This window comes from Paramormyrops kingsleyae, chromosome 17 (assembly GCF_048594095.1).
Source record: "Paramormyrops kingsleyae isolate MSU_618 chromosome 17, PKINGS_0.4, whole genome shotgun sequence".
In the NCBI taxonomy this organism is placed as follows: Eukaryota; Metazoa; Chordata; class Actinopteri; order Osteoglossiformes; family Mormyridae; genus Paramormyrops; species Paramormyrops kingsleyae.
In genome coordinates this window covers 25,510,473-25,530,587 of record NC_132813.1, presented here as the reverse complement: position 1 = coordinate 25,530,587, position 20,115 = coordinate 25,510,473, and the positions used below count along the sequence as shown (strand labels likewise).

At 41.2% G+C, this 20,115-nt stretch overlaps 1 protein-coding gene across 4 annotated transcripts in view; it reads right to left on the bottom strand.

Annotated features, from left to right (window-relative positions):
* col4a3 (collagen, type IV, alpha 3) overlaps positions 1-20,115 on the bottom strand; it is a 119,732-nt gene that overhangs the window by 79,458 nt on the left and 20,159 nt on the right. For 3 of the 4 annotated variants that reach the window (XR_011983387.1, XM_072701760.1, XM_072701761.1), the window contains exons 3-20: positions 14,660-14,749; positions 13,943-13,987; positions 13,228-13,272; positions 12,949-13,011; positions 12,732-12,785; positions 12,546-12,572; positions 12,249-12,323; positions 12,063-12,125; positions 11,945-11,980; positions 11,778-11,822; positions 11,402-11,476; positions 11,246-11,290; positions 8,061-8,123; positions 7,921-7,965; positions 7,612-7,665; positions 7,469-7,510; positions 7,008-7,089; positions 6,862-6,897 (exon numbers count right to left, since the gene is read on the bottom strand). Coding sequence is in view for 3 of the 4 variants with exons in the window: in XM_072701760.1 (XP_072557861.1) it covers positions 6,862-6,897; positions 7,008-7,089; positions 7,469-7,510; positions 7,612-7,665; positions 7,921-7,965; positions 8,061-8,123; positions 11,246-11,290; positions 11,402-11,476; positions 11,778-11,822; positions 11,945-11,980; positions 12,063-12,125; positions 12,249-12,323; positions 12,546-12,572; positions 12,732-12,785; positions 12,949-13,011; positions 13,228-13,272; positions 13,943-13,987; positions 14,660-14,749 (985 nt within the window). In the remaining variant the exon portion in view is untranslated. Of the gene's footprint in view, positions 1-6,861; positions 6,898-7,007; positions 7,090-7,468; positions 7,511-7,611; positions 7,666-7,920; positions 7,966-8,060; positions 8,124-11,245; positions 11,291-11,401; positions 11,477-11,777; positions 11,823-11,944; positions 11,981-12,062; positions 12,126-12,248; positions 12,324-12,545; positions 12,573-12,731; positions 12,786-12,948; positions 13,012-13,227; positions 13,273-13,942; positions 13,988-14,659; positions 14,750-15,275; positions 15,442-20,115 lie in introns of those variants that run through there. The other variant, XM_072701762.1, reaches the window with a different exon arrangement.

Below are 20,115 nucleotides of genomic sequence, written 5' to 3'. Positions count from 1 at the left end.
AATAAAATAAAATAAAAATAATAAAATAAAAATGAATTAAATTAAAAACAAATTAAAGATGTCAACATGTCATGCTGTACCAAAGGCCAAAGTGAACAAATGTGTTTTGAGAAGTGATTTAAAAACAGATGTAGAGGATGCTTGTCTGACATATAAAGGCAGCTCATTCCACAATTTAGGTGCTACCACTGCAAAAGCCCGATCCCCTCTGATCTTCTGACTAGTCCTAGGCACACTCAGAAGGAGCTGGTCAGCCGACCTGAGAGACCGAGAAGGTGTATATGGATGGAGGAGCTCAGAGAGGTACAGAGGGGCAACACCAGACAGACACTTATAAACAAATAAAAGCAATTTAAATTGGATCCTAAAATGCACAGGCAGCCAGTGAAGAGAACTTAGAACCGGGGTGACATGCTCATATTTGTGAGTGCCAGTTAAAAGACGTGCAGCAGCATTTTGAACAAGCTGCAGTCGAGAAATAGAGGACTGACTCACCCCAGAATAAAGTGCATTGCAGTAATCCAGCCAAGTGGTTACAAAGGCATGGATTACTGTTTCAAAGTGCTGTCGTGCAAGAAAGTGCTTAATTTTGGCTAGCTGCCTCAGGTGAAAGAAGCTAGATCTAACCACTGTCCGAATCTGGCTTTCAAGCTTTAATTCAGGATTCATTTTAAAACCCAAATTTACAATCTCAGGTTTGCAGAATTATTTCAGAGTTTTCAAATCGACAGATAGGTTTCAGCTTTGCCAATGCTGCTGTTGCCTGTGCGATTCTGGCAAGTACTTCGGGTTTTAAATCCTTCATTGGTGACCATTGCTCCAAGGTATTTGAAGCTGTTGACAGTTTCCAACTTCTCGCCACCGATCCTGATGTCCAAACTGATGCCTTTGCGGTTGTTCGTCATCAGCTTGGTTTTCTCTGCATTTATTTCCATTCCGTATGCAGCTGAGGTTTTGTCAAGGTGCCCTACTAGCGCTCCTAGTTCTTCTTCTGTACCTGCTAGACCATCAATATCGTCTGCAAACCTCAAACATGGCGAGTTGAGTTGATGCCAAAGAGCTCGATTTTGGTCTTATCTGACCACAACACTTTCACCCAGTCCTCCTCTGAATCATTTAGATCTTCAGTGGCAAACTTCAAACCGGCCTGTTCATGTGCTTTCTTGAGCAGGGGGACCTGGCGGGCACTGCAGGATTTCAGCCCTTCACGGCATAGTGTGTTACCAACTGTTTTCTTGGTAATTATGGTACCAGCTGCCTTGAGATCATTGAAAAGGTCCTTCCGAATAGTTCTGGGCTGGTTCCACACCGTTCTCATTATCATTGAAACTCCACGAGGTGAGATCTTGCATGGAGCTCCAGACCGAGGGAGATTGGCAGTTATTTTATGGTTCTTCCATTTGCAAATAATCACACCAACTGTTGTTAGCTTCTCACCCAGCTGCTTGGCGATGGTCTTGTAGCCCAATCCAGCCTTGTGTAGGTCCACAATCTTGTTCCTGACATCCTTGGAAAGCTCTTTGGTCTTGGCCATGGTGCAGAGTTTGGAATCTGGATAGATTGATTGCTTCTATGAACAGGTGTATTTTAACAGGTAACAAGTTGAGAAGGCTCCCAATGTCAGCTCCTTACCTGTATAAAATAAACCTGGGAGCCAGAAATCTTGCTGATTGATAGGGGATCAAATACTTATTTCATTCATGAAAATGCAAATTAATTTCTAACTTTTTTGAAATGCATTTTTCTGAATTTTTTTGTTCTTGTTCTGTCTCCCATTGTTCAAATAAACCTACCATTGCAATTATAGACTGATCATTTCTTTGTTAGTGGGCAAACTTACAAAATCAGCAGGGGTTCAAATAATTTTTTCTCTGACTGTAACATATCTGTGAAATTAAAATAATAATACTATTTATAACACATATAAATGTGTAATAATACATATCTGCAAAGTAAAATGACGTCTGCGGTCATCTTTTCTTTTGTGCTCATCTAATATCTTCACTCATGCAATTTGTCTTAAAACTGGGAAAAAATCTGCCAAATACTTTTAGATTTATTGCATTAACAAGATCAAATATCTGAACTTTCTTTTCTCTTTGCTGTAATTATGGGGCACTGCTTCAATATTTGTATGATTTGTCTCAAAATGAAGTAGGCACCAGATCCTGTGTTCCTGGGAAGTTTCAAAAAGATCTATGAAATTCAGCCTGAATATATACATTTATGGTGTATAATGTGGCATGCTGTGGGGCAGAAGTTTGACACATAGGCAAGGTGGAAACATGATTAATTACATCCAAAATAATTCAGCAATATTCAAAAATAGAAAATGGAAACATGGCCCATGTGACAGGATTATCATCCCAGCAATAATGTATGAAGAAATTCTTAACAGAATTCAAGAACTACATCGGGGCTCCACCAAGTGCAGGGAAAGAGCAAAAATGACAATGGGGTGGCCTGGCATAGTGGAAAACATTAACAAGAAGATCTTAATATGCTCATTCTGCAGAGCTCACGGATCAGTTCAAAGGAAAGAGTCCCTTATTGCTACTACTCTGCCTCCTGATTCTTTGTGCAGGTTTGTGTAAACTGACTGATAGAACTTATCTGATAGTGGTGGTTAACTACTCATAGAGATAGCTCATTTGAAGACAGCCTTTAATTGGGGTGTTCCCTGGGAGCTAGTCTTCAACAATGGAACCAAATTCCAGCAGTTCAGTCATGACTATGATTCCCGTCACACAACGTCCAGCCCACATTTCCCCCAGGGAGATCCAGGTGGTCCCCCAGGGAGATCCAGGTGGTCCAGGCAGAAATGTATCCTCTACCAGCCAGACTGTCACCTGGTACTAATGTGCTGCCAAGCAATCCCCATTACTGCCACAGGGGTCTGCCCCAATCAGCTGCTGACATGCTATAAATACGATTTTCTGCCTGACTGTGTCAAGCGCGAGACAGTAGTAAAGAAAGACAAGGCAGCAAAAAAGTTCTTCCATAACAGGAGACACTCAGCTCAAACCCTACCAGACCTGGTGACTGGTGAAACAGAAAGTCCTGCTTAAACTGGATTTGAAAAAGGTTAGAAAATCCATGCAGTTGTGGTAAATAAAACACCAGAGCTACGATCTTAATGGGTGCAGACGGAAGAAGTGCTGTCCTCCTAGAAACCATAAACAATTCCAGTCTATACATGATGGATCACATCTAACAGTGAGGGAAAATTTCAGGTTGGTCTCCAAGCTGGAACTAAAGTTGTTGTTCACTAAACTTCATTTAGAACTTCATCCAGTGGAAGACTGATAAGACCACCCAAGCACTTTTATGACATCTGAAATAGACTCCTTTGGGGTAGAACAGCAAAAGTAATCCCCATATTGCAGTTTTAATTGGTAACAGTTTTAGCTTGATATTATTTCTTGTGTAAAAGATTTAAAAATGGAAATAACATATTGTTTTAAGTAAACGGCCAATGTAATTGACTCACATCTAGTGTCTCATTTTGAGTTTTAATGAGTGTCCATTTGAGTGAGTAATATAGGAGGACAGCTATAATTAGTTGGGGAATATATTGGTATGGGTTGGGCAAAGAATAGGTTAATGAAGGAATTATAATTCTCAAAAAGGAGTGAGTTGTAATGTGTTTTTATGGGCCAGTTTCATTTTGGTATTGTGCATGTCACATTACCCTTTCTCATGGGTGTTGGTTGGCAGGAATACAGTTGATGGCTGATGAAGAGTGTACAGCCATGGCCAAAAGTTTTGAGAATGACACAAATATTAATTTTCACAAACTGCTGCCTCGGTTTTTATAATGCCAATTTGCATGTACTCTAGAATGTTATGAAGAGTGACCAGATGAATTGGTATTAATTGCAATTAAGTCCTTCTTTGCCATGAAAATGAACTTAATCCCAAAAAACTCATTTCCAGTGCATTTCAGCCCTGCCACAAAAGGACCTGCTGATATCATTTTAGTGATTCTCTCATTAACACAGGTGACAGTGTTGATGAGGCCCAGGCTGGAGATCACTCTGTCAGGCTGATTGAGTTAGAATAGCAGACTGGATGCTTTAAAAGCAGGGTGGTGCTTGAAATCATTGTTCTGCCTCTGTAAACCATGGTTATCTGCAGGGAAACATGCAGTCATTGTTGCTTTGCACAAAAAGGGCTTCACAGGCAAGCATATTGCTGCTAGTAAGATTGCACCTAAATGAACCATTTATTGGATCATCAAGAACTTCAAGGAGAGAGATTTGATTGTTGTGAAGAAGGCTTCAGATTGCCCAAGAAAGTCCAGCAAGCACCAGAACTGTCTCCTAAAGTCGATTCAGCTGCGGGATCGGGTCACCACCAGTACAGAGTTTGCTCAGGAATGGCATAAGACAGGTGTAACTGCATTTGCACGCACAGAGAGGTGAAGACTTCTGAAGGATGGCCTGGTGTCAAGAAGGGCAGCAAAGGACATGGTGATGAACAATGCCTTTTCCAGCATGATGGAGCACCGTGCCATGAGGCAAAAGTGATAACTAAGTGGCTTAGGGGACATTTTGGGTCCATGGCCAGGAAACTCCCCAGACCTTAATCCCATTGAGAACTTGTGGTCAATCCTCAAAAGGTGAACAAACAAAAACCGACAAATTCTGACAAACTCACTGTCAGAATCACTAAGCACTGATTATGCAAGAATGGACTGCCATCAGTCAGGATTTTGCCCAGAAGTTGATTGACAGCATGGCAGGGTGAATTGCAGAGGTCTTGAAAAAGAAGGGCCAACACTGCAAATATTGACTCTTTGCATAAACTTAATGTAATTGTCAATAAAAGCTTTTGACACTTATGAAATACTTGTAATTATACTTCAGTATACCATAGAAACATTTGACAATAAGATCTACAAACAGTGAAGCAACAAACTTTGTGTAAATCAATACTTCTGTCATTCTCAAAACTTTTGGCCACGACTCTATTGTAGAGAGCATTCAAGATAGTTTAATAAAGATCAGTAAGATAAGATTAGTGGCCCAGCTATTCCATTCTTGCATGACACGTTAAATTTAGAAAAGAAATAGGATTATTACACTTATAGTATTAAACTTGAATATTTTTTTAAATGAAAAATGATTTTCTGTATACACAACACACGGAGACAACACCTCTCGTAAGACATTACTCTCCTTCTACATGAATCATTTAACATTCAGCCACTGCAAATATGCTTTCACTGTATCGAGATATTGAAATTTCACCATTATTTGCATCGTTGCAGTCGCACATCTTCATGTTGCAATGTTTCTTATATTATAGGCAATATAGGCATGTAGAGCCCTATGATTTCTGCGACGTGGAAAACAGATGGAATCACGGAATCCAGATATAAAAAAGAATTGATGGCAAAACACAAAATCTCATGCAATGTAAGATGTTTCTTATTAAATTTATCAAAGGCCAATACAAATTTTTGTCAATACCAGTTATCCACTCATTCCACTGTGGTTTCATTAACTGTTTGGTAGGTGATATTAAATTATGAAATGCCCTAATGCTATACAGGACAATGTTTTTCTTTTTTTTAATTCATATGAGCAGTGCTACAGCTCGCTAGTTAGTTAGCTATGGTTGTCCATGTAAACTAGCTAGCTACCTCTATTATTAGAATAATATTTTCTTTTCACATTGTTTTGATCGTAAATAGTGACAACAGTCTAGTAAGTTATTTAAAACCCATGACATAACATACAGGTCTAAGCAAAGAATTGGCTGCCATAGTTAAAAGTCCCCAAGATATGAACCAGTTTCACTCCGAGAGCGGGTTTGTAAGTCCAAATGTCACAAATCCAACAAAATTAGCTTAGGCATCCAGTTGAAGACATTCCAATCTCCAACCCTCAAGTCAAAAACATATATAAATACAGCTGTTCGAACATAAGAAAATGCCTTTTTAAGTTAATATTTGTATTTTTTTTTATAGAATTGTGGTATACTTTAACAAGAAACAACTGAGATTTATTTTATATTGCATTGTTTTCCGTGAGCTGATCTCACTGTTTACCATTATTGAGCTAGCCTACCTCTCTCTCTTCAAGTCCTACAGAAAATATTTACATAAGAAAATGCTTTTAAAAGTTAATATTTGTATTTTTGTTATTGATTTTGGGTGCATTTTAACAACCAACCACTGAGAGATATTTTTTTCCATTATATTCAATCAGTTGATCTTGTTTAGCACTAGCAAGCAAGCCTACGTTACTGTATCAAGAATGCGTATGCACAACTACCTCTCTCTCCTCCCCCCAACCCTCAAAAACAAGTGTCAGAGATAGAAACTAACTTAACTAACTTGAAATTCTGGCACAATTTTCAATTTTGCAATTGTTTAAACTATTTTTAATTTATTGGACACGCGTATTCGCATCTTGAAGATTCGTATGTAGAGGATTTTCTGTACTGTCTATTTTCTTAAGAAAATACTAAGGGCACTCTTAAGCCATGTACTAAGAAGCATGTTGAAATGATTTATTTGTACCTCCATTATCTTACATTGTTCTGTTTTCTTAAATAATACTTACAGAAGAATAATTGATCTTATTTATATTTCTTTTCTTTTGAGTTTATGTGCACATTTGACATTGAGGCAATCCAAAAGTCATGAAAAGCTATCAGGTTACATTACTTAAATATTGTGATTCATGGATTAGGTTACTGACTAGATTTTTTAACAGGTATTTAGTAGTTGCACCAGAATAAATTTCAAAGATAACCCTCCCAACTATGATTACATATGTGTATTACAGTATGCAGTATGGAACATAACAAACTGCTGTTAAGAGTAAAGAAAGAAATGCGTATTGAGCTGACCTGGCGGGCCTTGTGCACCAGCTAAACCACATAAACCTGAAAATAAAAAACAATAACATTAAAACATTATGTTGCTAACAGCCTGGCTGACACTTAAACACTAAAGCAGAATGTGTGCTTTCCTAATCTGTTTGGCACAGACATACCTTCATGACCCTGCTTTCCCTTGAGACCTGGATATCCAGGTATTCCTGTCTCTCCTTTAATATACCTGGGCATCTTAATCAGCTGTGTAGACAGAAAACCCTCTAAAAATTAAATCACAATACACATAGCTGTGGGTTGGATCTGAATGACAGTTATTGAAACGATAACTACTGTGTGCATACGTGTGGTCAGTATAAATGTGTTCAAAGCAATGTACTGCCCAAAGGTGCCATTAACTCAACTCAGTTCGATTCAATTAGATTCAATTCAATTCAATTCAATTTGTATAGCTTATTTTCAAAAAATTACATTGTTTCAAAGCACATCACATTATTCCTGCCCAAAACCCCCAAGTGAGCAAGCCAGACAAGTGGCCAGTGGCAAGGTAAAACTCCTTGGAAGGATTTAATATTATGAACATGTTAAAATAATAGCTTTTAATAATCTGAATAATTCTTACTTCTCCTGGGAGACCAGTGGGCCCTGAGTCTCCTCTGTAGCCCTGCAGAAATGGTAATAAAGCATTAGCCATAAAACAAGCCAGCAGAGAAGCCACTGGATAAAAGTGAATACTTTTTCATAAACATCTAGGTCTAAACTCACTGGTGCCCCCGGTGCCCCTATTTCGCCAGTGCAACCTTTTGCTCCTTTTGATCCCTGAAAGTGAGTGACATTTTAATAAGTCTATCCTGAAGGTGAATGATACATGACATATACAGTAAAATCCATTTTGTATGTTAGATTATAATTTGTTCACTACTATACAATACGACATATTTAAATACCACAAGCATCTTTTCAGCAAAGTGAAGGACTGACTCTCTGAGCTGAGTGTCTCCTCGCAGAATACAACAGCATAAATTGTTCTGAAATTATGAAAGTCCACAATTTGCCGTCTATCTGCTAGCTTACCCAATCACCACAGGACCCACACACTCCTGCCTTCCCAGGTGGCCCCTGTCCCAATGAAAAGTTGATTACATGCATGTAAGTTATGGGCACTGGAATGTTGCATTTATTAGTCAAATGACACATCAGTTTGAAAAAAATACCTCTTGGCCACAATCTCCCAGAAGACCTTTTACTCCCTTTAACCCGAAATGTCCAGGTGAACCCTGTTTAGAAATGAATCATAGAATGGACTTACAAGCTGCACAAATATAATGACAATGAAATAAAAATAATATAGAGAGACAAGGATACACTAAAAGATGCAAAAAAAACTAGTACAAGAATTCCAAAGTGTATTTTTCCATAACTGTTTAGCCAAAGTGGGGTTACAGTGGGCTTATCTTCAGTAGTGTAAGGACCGTGTCTAGGGTTCAGCCACGCAGAATTGTGTGATGCGTTGAGTGGGTGCATGACTAAGCAGAGGCAACAGTGAAAAAAGGAGGTAAAAAAGGAGACAGCAAGCCATATAAAAGAAACAGACCAGTGTATTGATAGATGATTTACAGTCTACTGTTGTTAACACTGGGAAGGACTCATGCCAAAACAACAAACAAAATCCCACAACTAACTAAAGAAAAGAAACATTTCTAACTGAACCTAACACCTAAAAATAGGGGCAATGAATCCCTACAACTGGTGCACATATGCACAAACATATAGAACCAAGACTGCAAAAAAGGCAAGAGCAACAATCGTAATCAAAACTCAAATCCCAGGAGTAAGTAAATACAGTGCATCTCTCAATCAGAAATGAAATGAGCAAGAGAAGTGGTGTGTTTTCGACTAAATGCTGTTTTTATTCACTTCCAGGTGATAACATATGTCAGGTAAGATGGGACCTGCACTGGAATTCTGGAGCAAGAAGAAGATAAATGAAGAAGATAAAATGGGGTTTGTTGAAAGTGGAGCAGAGGCAAAAGATGGAATGCAATTTGTTGAAGGGAGAACCAATCTGGAATATAGGTATAAAATACACACACACAACCTTTACATTCAAACTGGACACCTAACAGAATATAACACTGAAGGCATGCCCTCACACAGAGTATGCAGCAAAAGCCGGGGTAAACACAGAAAGAACATGCGAATGGGAGGGATCCAGAGTACGCAACAAAAGCTGGGGAAAACACAGGGAGAACATGCGAATAGGAGAGATCTAGAGTATACGGAGAAAGCCAGCGTAAACGCAGGGAGAACATGCAAATTGGAGGGATCCAGAATGTGCAGAGAAAGATCAAGGAAACACAGGCACGACATGTGAATGGGAGGGATCCAGAGCAGGCCCGGCGCCAGCGGAAAACAAGTTGGGGGGCAATTGAAATCAGAGAGGGGGCGGTGATTTAACTCCCAAAATATGCACACTGTACGATTGTTAGTTCTACATGACAATAACTGTTTGATCGCACACACAAACACGCTACTGTTTAACAAACCCTAAACGTACGTTCCAAACACCATTTCACAGCAGCGATGTTTAACATTAAACATAAAGCAAGTGGGTGCATATTTCTCGATCAAGCCAACACACCAAAACATTTAAAAATTAAACCATACCTCAATAGCGTTTTTCGGAACTGTACTTTAAGCCCAGACAAGCTCTTCGTTCTGTCTCAAAGTGTAATCAAAGACAGAAAAAGTCCACTTCCCGCTTGATCTCGGTTATCAACCGAATCGATGGATCCCCTCAATGGCAATTCATTTGAGACAAGGAATTCAATAATGTCTACAATGGCAGAGACATACAGGCGGTTTCGAGAGAGCTGATCGAAATCTCACTGCCTGTAGGACATGGCAACTGTCTCTCTTTACAAGAAGTCACGCATGTTTGACATTCTTTACTATTGGCATGTCTGTTAAACCCTTTTGCCGTGTCCTTAGCATATTTCCAGTTGCTAAAACCCAAAGTCATGAACTAGTTAGTTTGCTCCCGCTCACCCAAATGACCAATCAAGTGCCTGGATTTGAAAATCTAGTCTAGAACGTACCGACACGTATGTAAAACGTAGACCTTATTTTTTAGATAACTATAGTGGTCTAACTTATATATTCCTCTTTTAAAATGAAAATATATATATGTTTATAAAAAAAAAAAGAAAAAAGTTCAGTTAGGGCGTATTTTAACAGAGGGGGCGGTATTATCCCTCTGAGGGGGCGACGCCCCTTACGACCCCCGTGGCGCCGGGTCTGATCCAGAGTATGAAGAGAAAGCCAATGCAAACACAGGGAGAACATGCTCCATATTTTGGGACAACTGAGGTGGCTTGGACCAGGGATGGATCTAAGGGGTGGCCATGGCCTCCCCTAGTACATACCTGGCCCAAGCCACACAAAATATGTAGTAATACTTACTTTCAAAACTGTACTGCACTGTGCTCATTTAGTAAATGCACAGCTAAACAATATGCTAATTGTGGCCGTTAATGTTAAGTTAACATTATGCCAAGTCGTCACAAATAAAACAATGCATGGGAAATGGCTTTGGCGTGTTAGTTGCAGTGCACTACGCAACAAGCTATTGTAAACAAGCTAACGTTAACTAGATAAGTAATATTTTAATCGCTAATACAGCAGATTCATGGAAAATTACATCGGTAATCAGCATTTTTGCCGCAACCAATTTATGAGAGTCTGCATCAACTACATTAAAGAGAATCGCTTCATTTAAAGTGAATAAAATACCCTACTTACTGGAGTTCAACATTACTTGAGCCGCAGCCACACACCTGACTCGTGTGTGTACAGTAGGTGAGATGAACTGGGAAAGCAGGCAGTGGGCCAAACCACTGTGAGGAAGGGGAGGGGGAACTCAACTGTTTCTAAATGCATTTTTTGTGTTTGTTTTTTTTTTTCTACTTACACAATTATTTTAGGTATACATACATATATTTTTCACAATAGAGAGTGCGATTTTTTTTATAATTTTTTTGGGGGGGGACAACCCTGGGGGGGCACATGTCCCCTCCGTCCCCCCTGGGATTTACGCCCATGTGTTGCGTTATGCAACGTTACGTTGTGTGTCGGATACTTTTCGCTCCAAATCTCCCGACCACTATGTCGATCTGAGACAAGACCAAGACAGCGGTACCAAGACAAGACCGAGGGATCCGAGACCAAGACAAAACTGAGACCATAGACCGTCGAGACTGTGACAAGACCAAGACAGTGTAAAAGTGGTCTGGAGACCAAGACCGGTCTCGAGACATCCAACTCTAGTACAGACTGCCACACACAAAAAACATACAAATGAAAAAGTAATGTTCAGTTATATATGGATTGCAGCACTTACAGGGTTACCACGGTGGCCCTTGAATCCTGGGTCTCCTAGCTCACCCTGAATCAAATAAATATAGCAAATTTAAATATAACAAATTTTTAACTGGTTCCAGGCAATCCACCAGCTTCTTTCAAGACAGTGCAAATTAGCGTGTGTGCCAGTGTATACCTTTAGTTCTCGGTGTCCTTCTATGAATAACTTCTTTCCTTCCTTCCCTGGTGTCCCCTGTGGGCCTTGACTACCCTAGAAAAAGAAACCAAATTACTAGAATTCACTCTTTTTTCATATTGTACATAAACTGCAGTTTTTAGCTGCTCTATCACCGCTGCACCCTAGAGAGTCATAAGCCTGTAAATATTAAAAGCAAGTACAGCTAAGAGTGTCGCAAGCTGAAATTATTGTACAACGTAAAATACGTTTATAGTTGGAAGTGGCACTATTACTGAAATCAGAGATAAATGCTATTATAGACAAAGATTGACTAATCAGTGCTGCTGGTTAATTTACTGTAAGAGTGACTAGACTGCCAACAGATTTAACTTACTTTCTGCCCTTGAGATCCTGGAGCACCAGGACGCCCTTCTTTGCCCTTCAAATTTTTGGAGAATGGTTAAAATTATATATAGACACATATCCTGAGGTTTCAGTTGTGCAAATGTACATGTAATTGGGTCACAGAGGAAAAACAACCCAGAAACTGTGGGGCCCCACCTTTTCTCCTAGTGCACCAGGTTGTCCCAGTGGTCCCTATAAGAAATATGAGATTCAAAATTTGATCTAAGCAAGTTTTAGAGCTGCACATTATTATAAAATCACAAGATCCCCTCACCGTCCTGCCACATGGCCCTGCCAGTCCACGTGCACCGAGAATGCCGGGATTTCCTGGTTGACCCTATCATAGAGAAAAATAGAGCTACACACAAAAGTAGGGCTACTGACGAAAAGTACCTTTACAGAATCACACATTATGGAATGATTTGTTTATTGCAGCAGAATCTGTAGCTGATTCCCTTACTATTTTCCCCTTTATTCCTGGCAGTCCACCTTCACCTTTTACTGCCTGTTTTTCTTCAAAGAAATAGCAGGCACCCTATACAAACAAAATCCAATAAACAAATAAGTAGAAAAATATATATAAAAATACACACACATACACCAAAGTACCATGGATACGGCATCAATTCAAGGTCACAGACATATAATCAGCAGTCACATTCATAAATATAATCCACTGTGTTAAAAGTCTAAAAGTGGTTTTGTGTACAGAGAATATAGTGAATGAATAAATCAAATCAAAAGCAAAAAAACCTGCCTTGGGTCCAGCTGGTCCTCGGGGACCCTCAAAATATAAGCAAGAGATACATTCAATGACAGTCTAATCACTTTACGAAACATACAGCTTTACAAAATAAATGATGAGAATGAGGAATAATGTCACACAGTTAGCCAACACAATAGTCTATGGATTAATTGAGTCTCTGACAGCTCCATCACTTACAGGAGGTCCTTTATATCCAGATGGACCAATACACCCTGGGGATCCCAAGTCACCCTAGAGAAATGGCATGTTATTATAAATCTGGCTGGTGGAAAAGTTACCAAATTTACATGTCTATGGTAATATTTTGTGCAGATATGTGCATGTAATACCAACAGGCAGGTTATAATACCATCAGGTTAGACACTATAGACCTATGAAAACCACATTAATGTACCTTTGTCCCATTGCATCCTGGGACTCCTGGAAGTCCCATTTTCCCTGGTTTTCCTGGGATTCCCTGCAAAATTATGCAATCATATATTCAAACAATGCAGACTAGCAGGAGTGTGTCATATACAATACAACCAGCATAATTCGCAGTGTAAATACATGCCATTTTATATGCATGCATGTGGATTTTAGCTGAATTCATTTCATACTGCCAGCTCACACGTGCTTGCAAATTTATTGACTCTGCCAGCAATCAGGGCTGGGAACTACGGAAAAAGCTCACCGGCTGCCCAGGTTGTCCGGCGAATCCCGGTTCTCCAGGAGAGCCCTGTAGCACAGACCAGGATAAAATGATTCAATGCCTCACTAAACACTCAGCTATAAAAAGGAATCAAAAGATTTAATTGAATTTTTAGGAACTGATAAATTTACTTTAGGAACGGTATAGACATTAATTTAAAACGTAAAGCATTTGTTCAAAAAGATTTTGTTGTTTATCAATATGATACATGTCTTTATCTTGATTTTGTAATAAAGTACTCAAAAAACAGAAAAATTAAGATATTGTGCTGCATGTGAATAAGAATTAAATAAACACCTGTTGAAGCTGTACAATGCCTGAGTAATCGCTTCATCTACAATATGCTGGTGCACAGCTCAATTTTTAAAAATAAACACATTTGAGTTATGTCCAAGCTAAAAGCAACAACAATTACTCTTACTCTTTGGCTAATGTGACACAAGTGTATGATTACAAGTGAATTTATAAAATACCAGGGATAATAACCTAAACAAGGTAGGGAACATTTTGGATGGAACAAAGGAAAATTTTCTTAATGTAAATAATTGGACACACTTAATAGTAAGAGATAATTAACAGTAGTGAAGCATTTAGTTACTAATTATCCTAATTATCAAGATGAGTAAAAGATAATGAGTAAGTCTCAATGAATTCCTCTATTTTGTAATAATTTCCCTAAATAAAGGGTAATGCTCACCTGAGCCCCTTTAGAACCTGTAAGACCAGGTCTTCCCATTTCCCCCTATTCAGCAAAAATACAAATACATTAACATTCATAATAAGCAGGACAAATGTGAACACTACATTGTTCAAACACTCATGTAGAAGGGCAAATAAGGTTTATATATAAGAGTGTGTTGTCAGATATGCCTCACTGGAATTAATCAATGGCTCGGTGAGTCACACTCCTGGGTGGGGGGTGGGTCGTCATGTTGCAATAGGATTGCCACCTGTCCCTTATAATATGGGACGATCCTGAATTGGAACATGCTGCGTCCTGTATTATATGGGCCAATGGTGGCAACCATAATTGCAATAATTGACCTGATAAAAATGATGATCTGTTTGCATACAGTAAAATATCACAAAATGAGAAATTTTCTGCATTATCTGTCCATGGATTATTGTGTACAAATGATATACAAAAGGATTACACCCATGTAAAAAGCCTTGGGGCGACTATGGCTTGAAAGGTACTATATCAATATAGATTGAAGGGAATGGAATTAAAACAATTTGAGGTAGAAGCAAAACTAGCATAAATGGGTGTCATAATCAAGTTTGGGAAGTAATGCATTAAAAGGCTTTGGTGGTGCATGAAGAGAGAAGATGGTGGATTACGCCATAATAATTTATGTAATAGATGAACAAACTGGATAGCACATACTATACTCCATAGGTAGTGGATACATACTATTGGACCTTGAATTCCAGGAGGTCCTTCAGTCCCTGGGAAACCGGTTCTTCCTTGAGGACCAGCTATCCCTGGGAAGCCCTTTGCACCCTATAAGATGATTGATTTAGCATACAGTATTTTACATAATTAATCTTTCTCCACTCATTTACATATATTAGTTCAACATATAATTTTGGTGCAGAGCTGGGAATTGATATCATGCCATTTTAATCAAAGCAAGGTCTGTCTAGACCAGAGGTCAGCAACCTTTTTAAAGCAAGGAGCCGTTTTATCCTAAATGTCGGACCCAAGATTTTCAAAGAGTCACAATGGATTGAAAAGAGGGTTTGAGATATGACTTTTAAATGCAATATGGGTATATATGCATTTAACACAAAAACAAAACTTCAATTACTTTCAAAAAATTTCAGAAGGCATCTCAGTTTTAAATCACTCGGAAACGTGACAGCACAACGGTGACTAATATCACAATATTGTTCAGTTCTGTAACGATAGTCTTCAGCCTCACCTCTTCTTTCTGAGTAAAGTTAATTTGCCTCTGCAGTCATTTGGCCTTCACTCTCCACTTCAGTACTTGTAACTGTGCTGACCGAGCAGTGCAAAATGTACTTACTACTATGAACTCCATCCATCCATCCATCATCTTCCGCTTGTCCGGGGTTCGGGTCGCGGGGGTAGCAGCTTCAGGAGAGATACCCAGACCTCCCTCTCCCCAGCTACCTCTACCAGCTCCTCAGGGAGGACACCGAGGCGTTCCCAGGCCAGCCGAGAGATATAATCCCTCCAGTGGGTCCTGGGTTTGCCCCGGGGCCTTCTCCCTGTAGGACATGCACGGAAAACCTCTCCAGGTAGTCATCCAGGAGGCATCGCACCAGATGTCCAAGCCACCTCAACTGGCTCCATTCGACGTGGAGGAAAAGTGGTTCTACTCTGAGGCTCTCCCGGATATCCGAACTTCTCACCCTATCCCTAAGGGAGAGCCCAGACACCCTGTGGAGAAACCTCATTTCGGCCGCCTGTATTCACGATCTCATTCTTTCGGTCATTACCCATAGCTCATGACCATAGGTGAGGGTAGGAACGAAGATGGACCAATAGATCGAGAGCTTTGTTTTTTGGCTCAGTTCTTCTTAGCCAAGACGAACCGGTTAAGCGCCTGCAAAATTGTAGATGCCGCTCTGATTCGCTTATCCAGCTCCCGATCTTGCCTACCCTCACACGTGAACAAGACCCCGAGATACTTAAACTCCTCCACTTGAGGCAGTACATCTTCCCTGACCTGAAGAGGGCAATCCACCCGTTTCCGGCTGAGAACCATGGTCTCGGATTTGGAGGTGCTAATCCTCATCCCCGCCGCTTCGCACTTGGCTGCGAACCGCCCCAGAGCACGCTGGAGTTCCCCAGCAGATGAAGCCAACAGGACGACATCGTCTGCAAAAAGCAGCGAGGCAATCCTGATGCCACCGAACTGGACACCCTCAACACCCTGACTGTGCCTAGAAATCCTGTCCATAAATATTATAAACAGGATCGATGACAAAGGCCAGCCCTGGCGGAGCCCAACCCACACTGGGAACATGTCCAACTTATAACTGGCAATGAGGACCAAGCTTCTGCCCCATTCATACAGGGACCGAATGGCCCACAGCAGTGGACCCCAGACCCCATACTCCCGAAGCACCACCCACAGAGTACCCCGGGGTACCCGGTCGTAAGCCTTTTCCAAATCTACAAAACACATGTAGACTGGATAGGCAAACTCCCAGGCCCCCTCCAGTACCCTTGCGAGGGTATAAAGCTGGTCCAGTGTTCCACGGCCAGGACGAAAACCGCATTGTTCCTCCTGAATCCGAGAATCGACTATCGATCTCACCCTCCTCTCCAGTACCCTGGCAAAGACCTTCCCAGGGAGGCTGAGAAGTGTGATCCCCCTGTAGTTGGAACACACCCTCCGGTCCCCCTTCTTAAATAAGGGGACCACCACCCCAGTCTGCCAATCCAGCAGCACTGTCCCTGACCTCCATGCACTGTTGAGAAGGCGTGTCAGCCACGACAGCCCCACAACATCCAGAGCCTTCAGGTACTCCGGGCGGATCTCGTCCACCCCCGGGGCCCGGCCACCACGTAGCTCTTTAACCACCGTGGCCACCTCAGCCCCAGTGATGGACAAGCCCCCCCCCAGCACCCTCGGGCTCCGTGCCCTCAGATGTCTCAAAGGCAGTGTGCGCAGATGTATCTGAGGCAGGGTTGAGGAGGTCCTCAAAGTATTCCTTCCACCTCCGGGTGATGTCCCCAGGTGAGGTCAACAGCACCCCCTCCCCACTATAAATAGTAGGAACCAGGAGCTGCTTCCCCCTCCTGATATCCCGGATGGCTTGCCAGAACCTTTTTGAGGCCGACCGAAAGTCACTTTCCATGGCCTCACCGAACTCCTCCCACGCCCGGGTTTTTGCTTCAGTGACCGCCCGAGCCACGTTCCGCTTGGCCTGCCAGTACCAGTCTGCTGCCTCCAGAGACCCCCAGACTAATAATTCCCGGTAGGCCTCCTTCTTCAGCTTGACGGCCCCCCTCACCTCTGGTATCCACCATGGGGTACGGGGGTTACCGCCACGACTGGCACCGACCACCCTGCAGCCACAACTCCGTATGGCCGCTTCCACAATGGAGGTCCAGAACAGTGTCCATTCAGACTCAATGTCCCCGACCTCCCCTGGTATGCAGTTGGAATTCTGCCGGAGGTGCGAGTTAAAGCTCCGGCGGACAGGAGCCTCTGCCAGACATTCCCAGCAGACCCTCACTACACGTTTGGGCCTACCAGGTCTGACCAGCTTCCTCCCCCGCCACCTGAGCCAACTTACCACCAGGTGGTGATCAGTTGACAGTTCTGCCCCTCTCTTTACCCGAGTGCCCAAGACATTAGGCCACAGGTCAGATGATACGATTATAAAATCGATCATTGACCTGTTGCCCCGGGCATGTTCGTACCATGTCCACTTATGGACACCCTTATGCTCGAACATGGTGTTCGTTATGGACAAACCATGCATTGCACAGAAGTCCAATAACAGAACACATCTCTGGTTCAGATCAGGGAGGCCATTCCTCCTAATCACCCCCCTCCAGGTCACACTGTCATTGCCCACGTGAGCGTTGAAGTCCCCCAGCAAAACGATGGAATCCCCTCGTGGCACGCTAACCAGCATACCACTAAGGGAATCCAAGAAGGCCGGGTACTCTGAACTGACATCCAGCGCATAAGCACAGATGACAGTCAGAGACCTATCCCCGACCCGAAGGCGCAGGGAAATAGCTCCAGGGTGGGGCCCCGGTGACCCTAGTCCGGACGAGGGAAACGAAGCTTTGTTATAATTCATTATCATGGGGTTCTTTTGGATTGCTCTTTGTCTGGCCCCTCCCCAGGGACCTTTTTGCCTTGGGAGACCCTACCAGGGGCAATTGCCCCCGACAACATAGCCGCCAGGTTCACTGAGGCACACAAACCCCTCCACCACGATAAGGTGGCAATCCAAGGAGGATGAACTCAGCTGACTATAATATGTAAATCGGAGAAAATATAATAATTTTCCGAAGACCTGGAAAGGCATGGCACGGAAGCGTATTTTCTGCCATGACATAATAAAAAAATATTCTCACTATCACGTTATAACGTGAAAATATTACATTATAACGTGAAAACATCATGTTAAAACGTGAAACCGTATCACATTAAAACGTGAAACCGTATCACATTAAAACGTGAAACCGTATCACATTTAAACGTGAAACCGTATCACATTAAAACGTGAAACTGCTTCACGTTATAACATGAAAATATTACGTTATAACAAGAAAACCTATCCCGATAGGATTAAAGGTTCAAATGGTCAAGGGCGATGTTATGCCAAAAAAGGCATCCCTGCCGTAGAATGCATTCCTGTCTCGGGAGCGCACACCACTAAAAACGGCGAAAGGAAAGCCCAATCCCAAACCGGTCCCTACACACTCCGCCATCGTTTGCGCTTTCCTGTCGCGCTTTCCTGAAAGACCTGTCTCCATGTTGAAGTGTGTCTCAAAGCAGCAAGGGCTAAGGGGGAGTGGTCAGTTATGCCCTCCTGAAGCGAGTCAGCAACGATGGTGGCTTGCCCGATTCCACTACCACTTCCATATCCCACAATTCCTAGCGCAAGTGTGAATTTGCACTCGCAGGTTGGTATTTGCAAGAGGACTTGGATTTGCAATACAGGTTTTGTACTTGAAAACCATTCTATCTTTGTAAAAAATATTTTTATGAAGATGTTTAGTTTCGCATTTACAAAAAATATTGACGTGTTTTTGCAAAATATTTTTTTTTGCGAATGAAAATTGTGTTCAGTGCGAGAATTACTTTTTACGGGTGCAAATTGAAAAGTACACATACAAGTAGATATGGCACTATTCTGACTCCATAATAAAGCGCCTGTCACATTGTGTGTGTATCAGATGCACGGTAACACTTCTTTTCATGAAAAAAATAAATGTCAATCTTTTTAAAACATCTGGGTCTCATTCTAATCTATGGCTAAAATAGTGTGTGTGTGTGTGTGTGTATGTATATATATATATATATATATATATATATATATATATATATATATATTAGGGCTGTCAAAATTAACGGGTTAACGTGGATTAATCCATCATCATGATTAATCTGATTAAAATTTTTAACGCAATTAACCCATCTGCAGCGCAGAATGATTCAAAATCCCTGAAATGTCTCTGTCAACCCATTTCGGGCAGTTTTAGTACATTCCATTTGCCCTCGGAACTCGTATAATAGTGAGAATAGTTTTTTATTATGTCGTGGCAGTAATACGCTTCCATAGTACAGTGACGATTTACTACAAAAAGTATATAAAAAAATTAGGAATCCCAATAAACTTTGAAGCCTACATCCAGTCTCATGTACTACAGAAAACTCCAGAAAGCGTACCATTTGACCAGAGACGTACTCTCATCATAGAGAATGATTTTGAGGATGTAAATTATGCAGTTAAGACAGAAACGCCTCATTCACATATATCTAAAGAGATATCTAATAATAATAATATCTGAAAAATAATATTAAGCCATTAATAATTTACTAAAGTATTATCATAATATGTTAAGACATGAAAATGTGAATGCGTCTATCGTTCTGAGAAGAGCCTCATGCTCAAAGCGGCTTATGAGCAACAGATTGCCGACCCCTGGTCTAGACAATACCAGAATAAATAAATGACAAACAATGGTACTATTAATATTAAATACAAACTGCATTCTGTGTCTTATTAAATCTCAAGTACACTGGGTTTCATACATTCATACCCATACTGCCGTGCTTTATTGAGATATGTTTCTTATCCTTGACAACCATGTGTTTTCTTTCATCCAGGGTCCCGCCAAAGACCCCAAACAACTATCCTGTGATATGC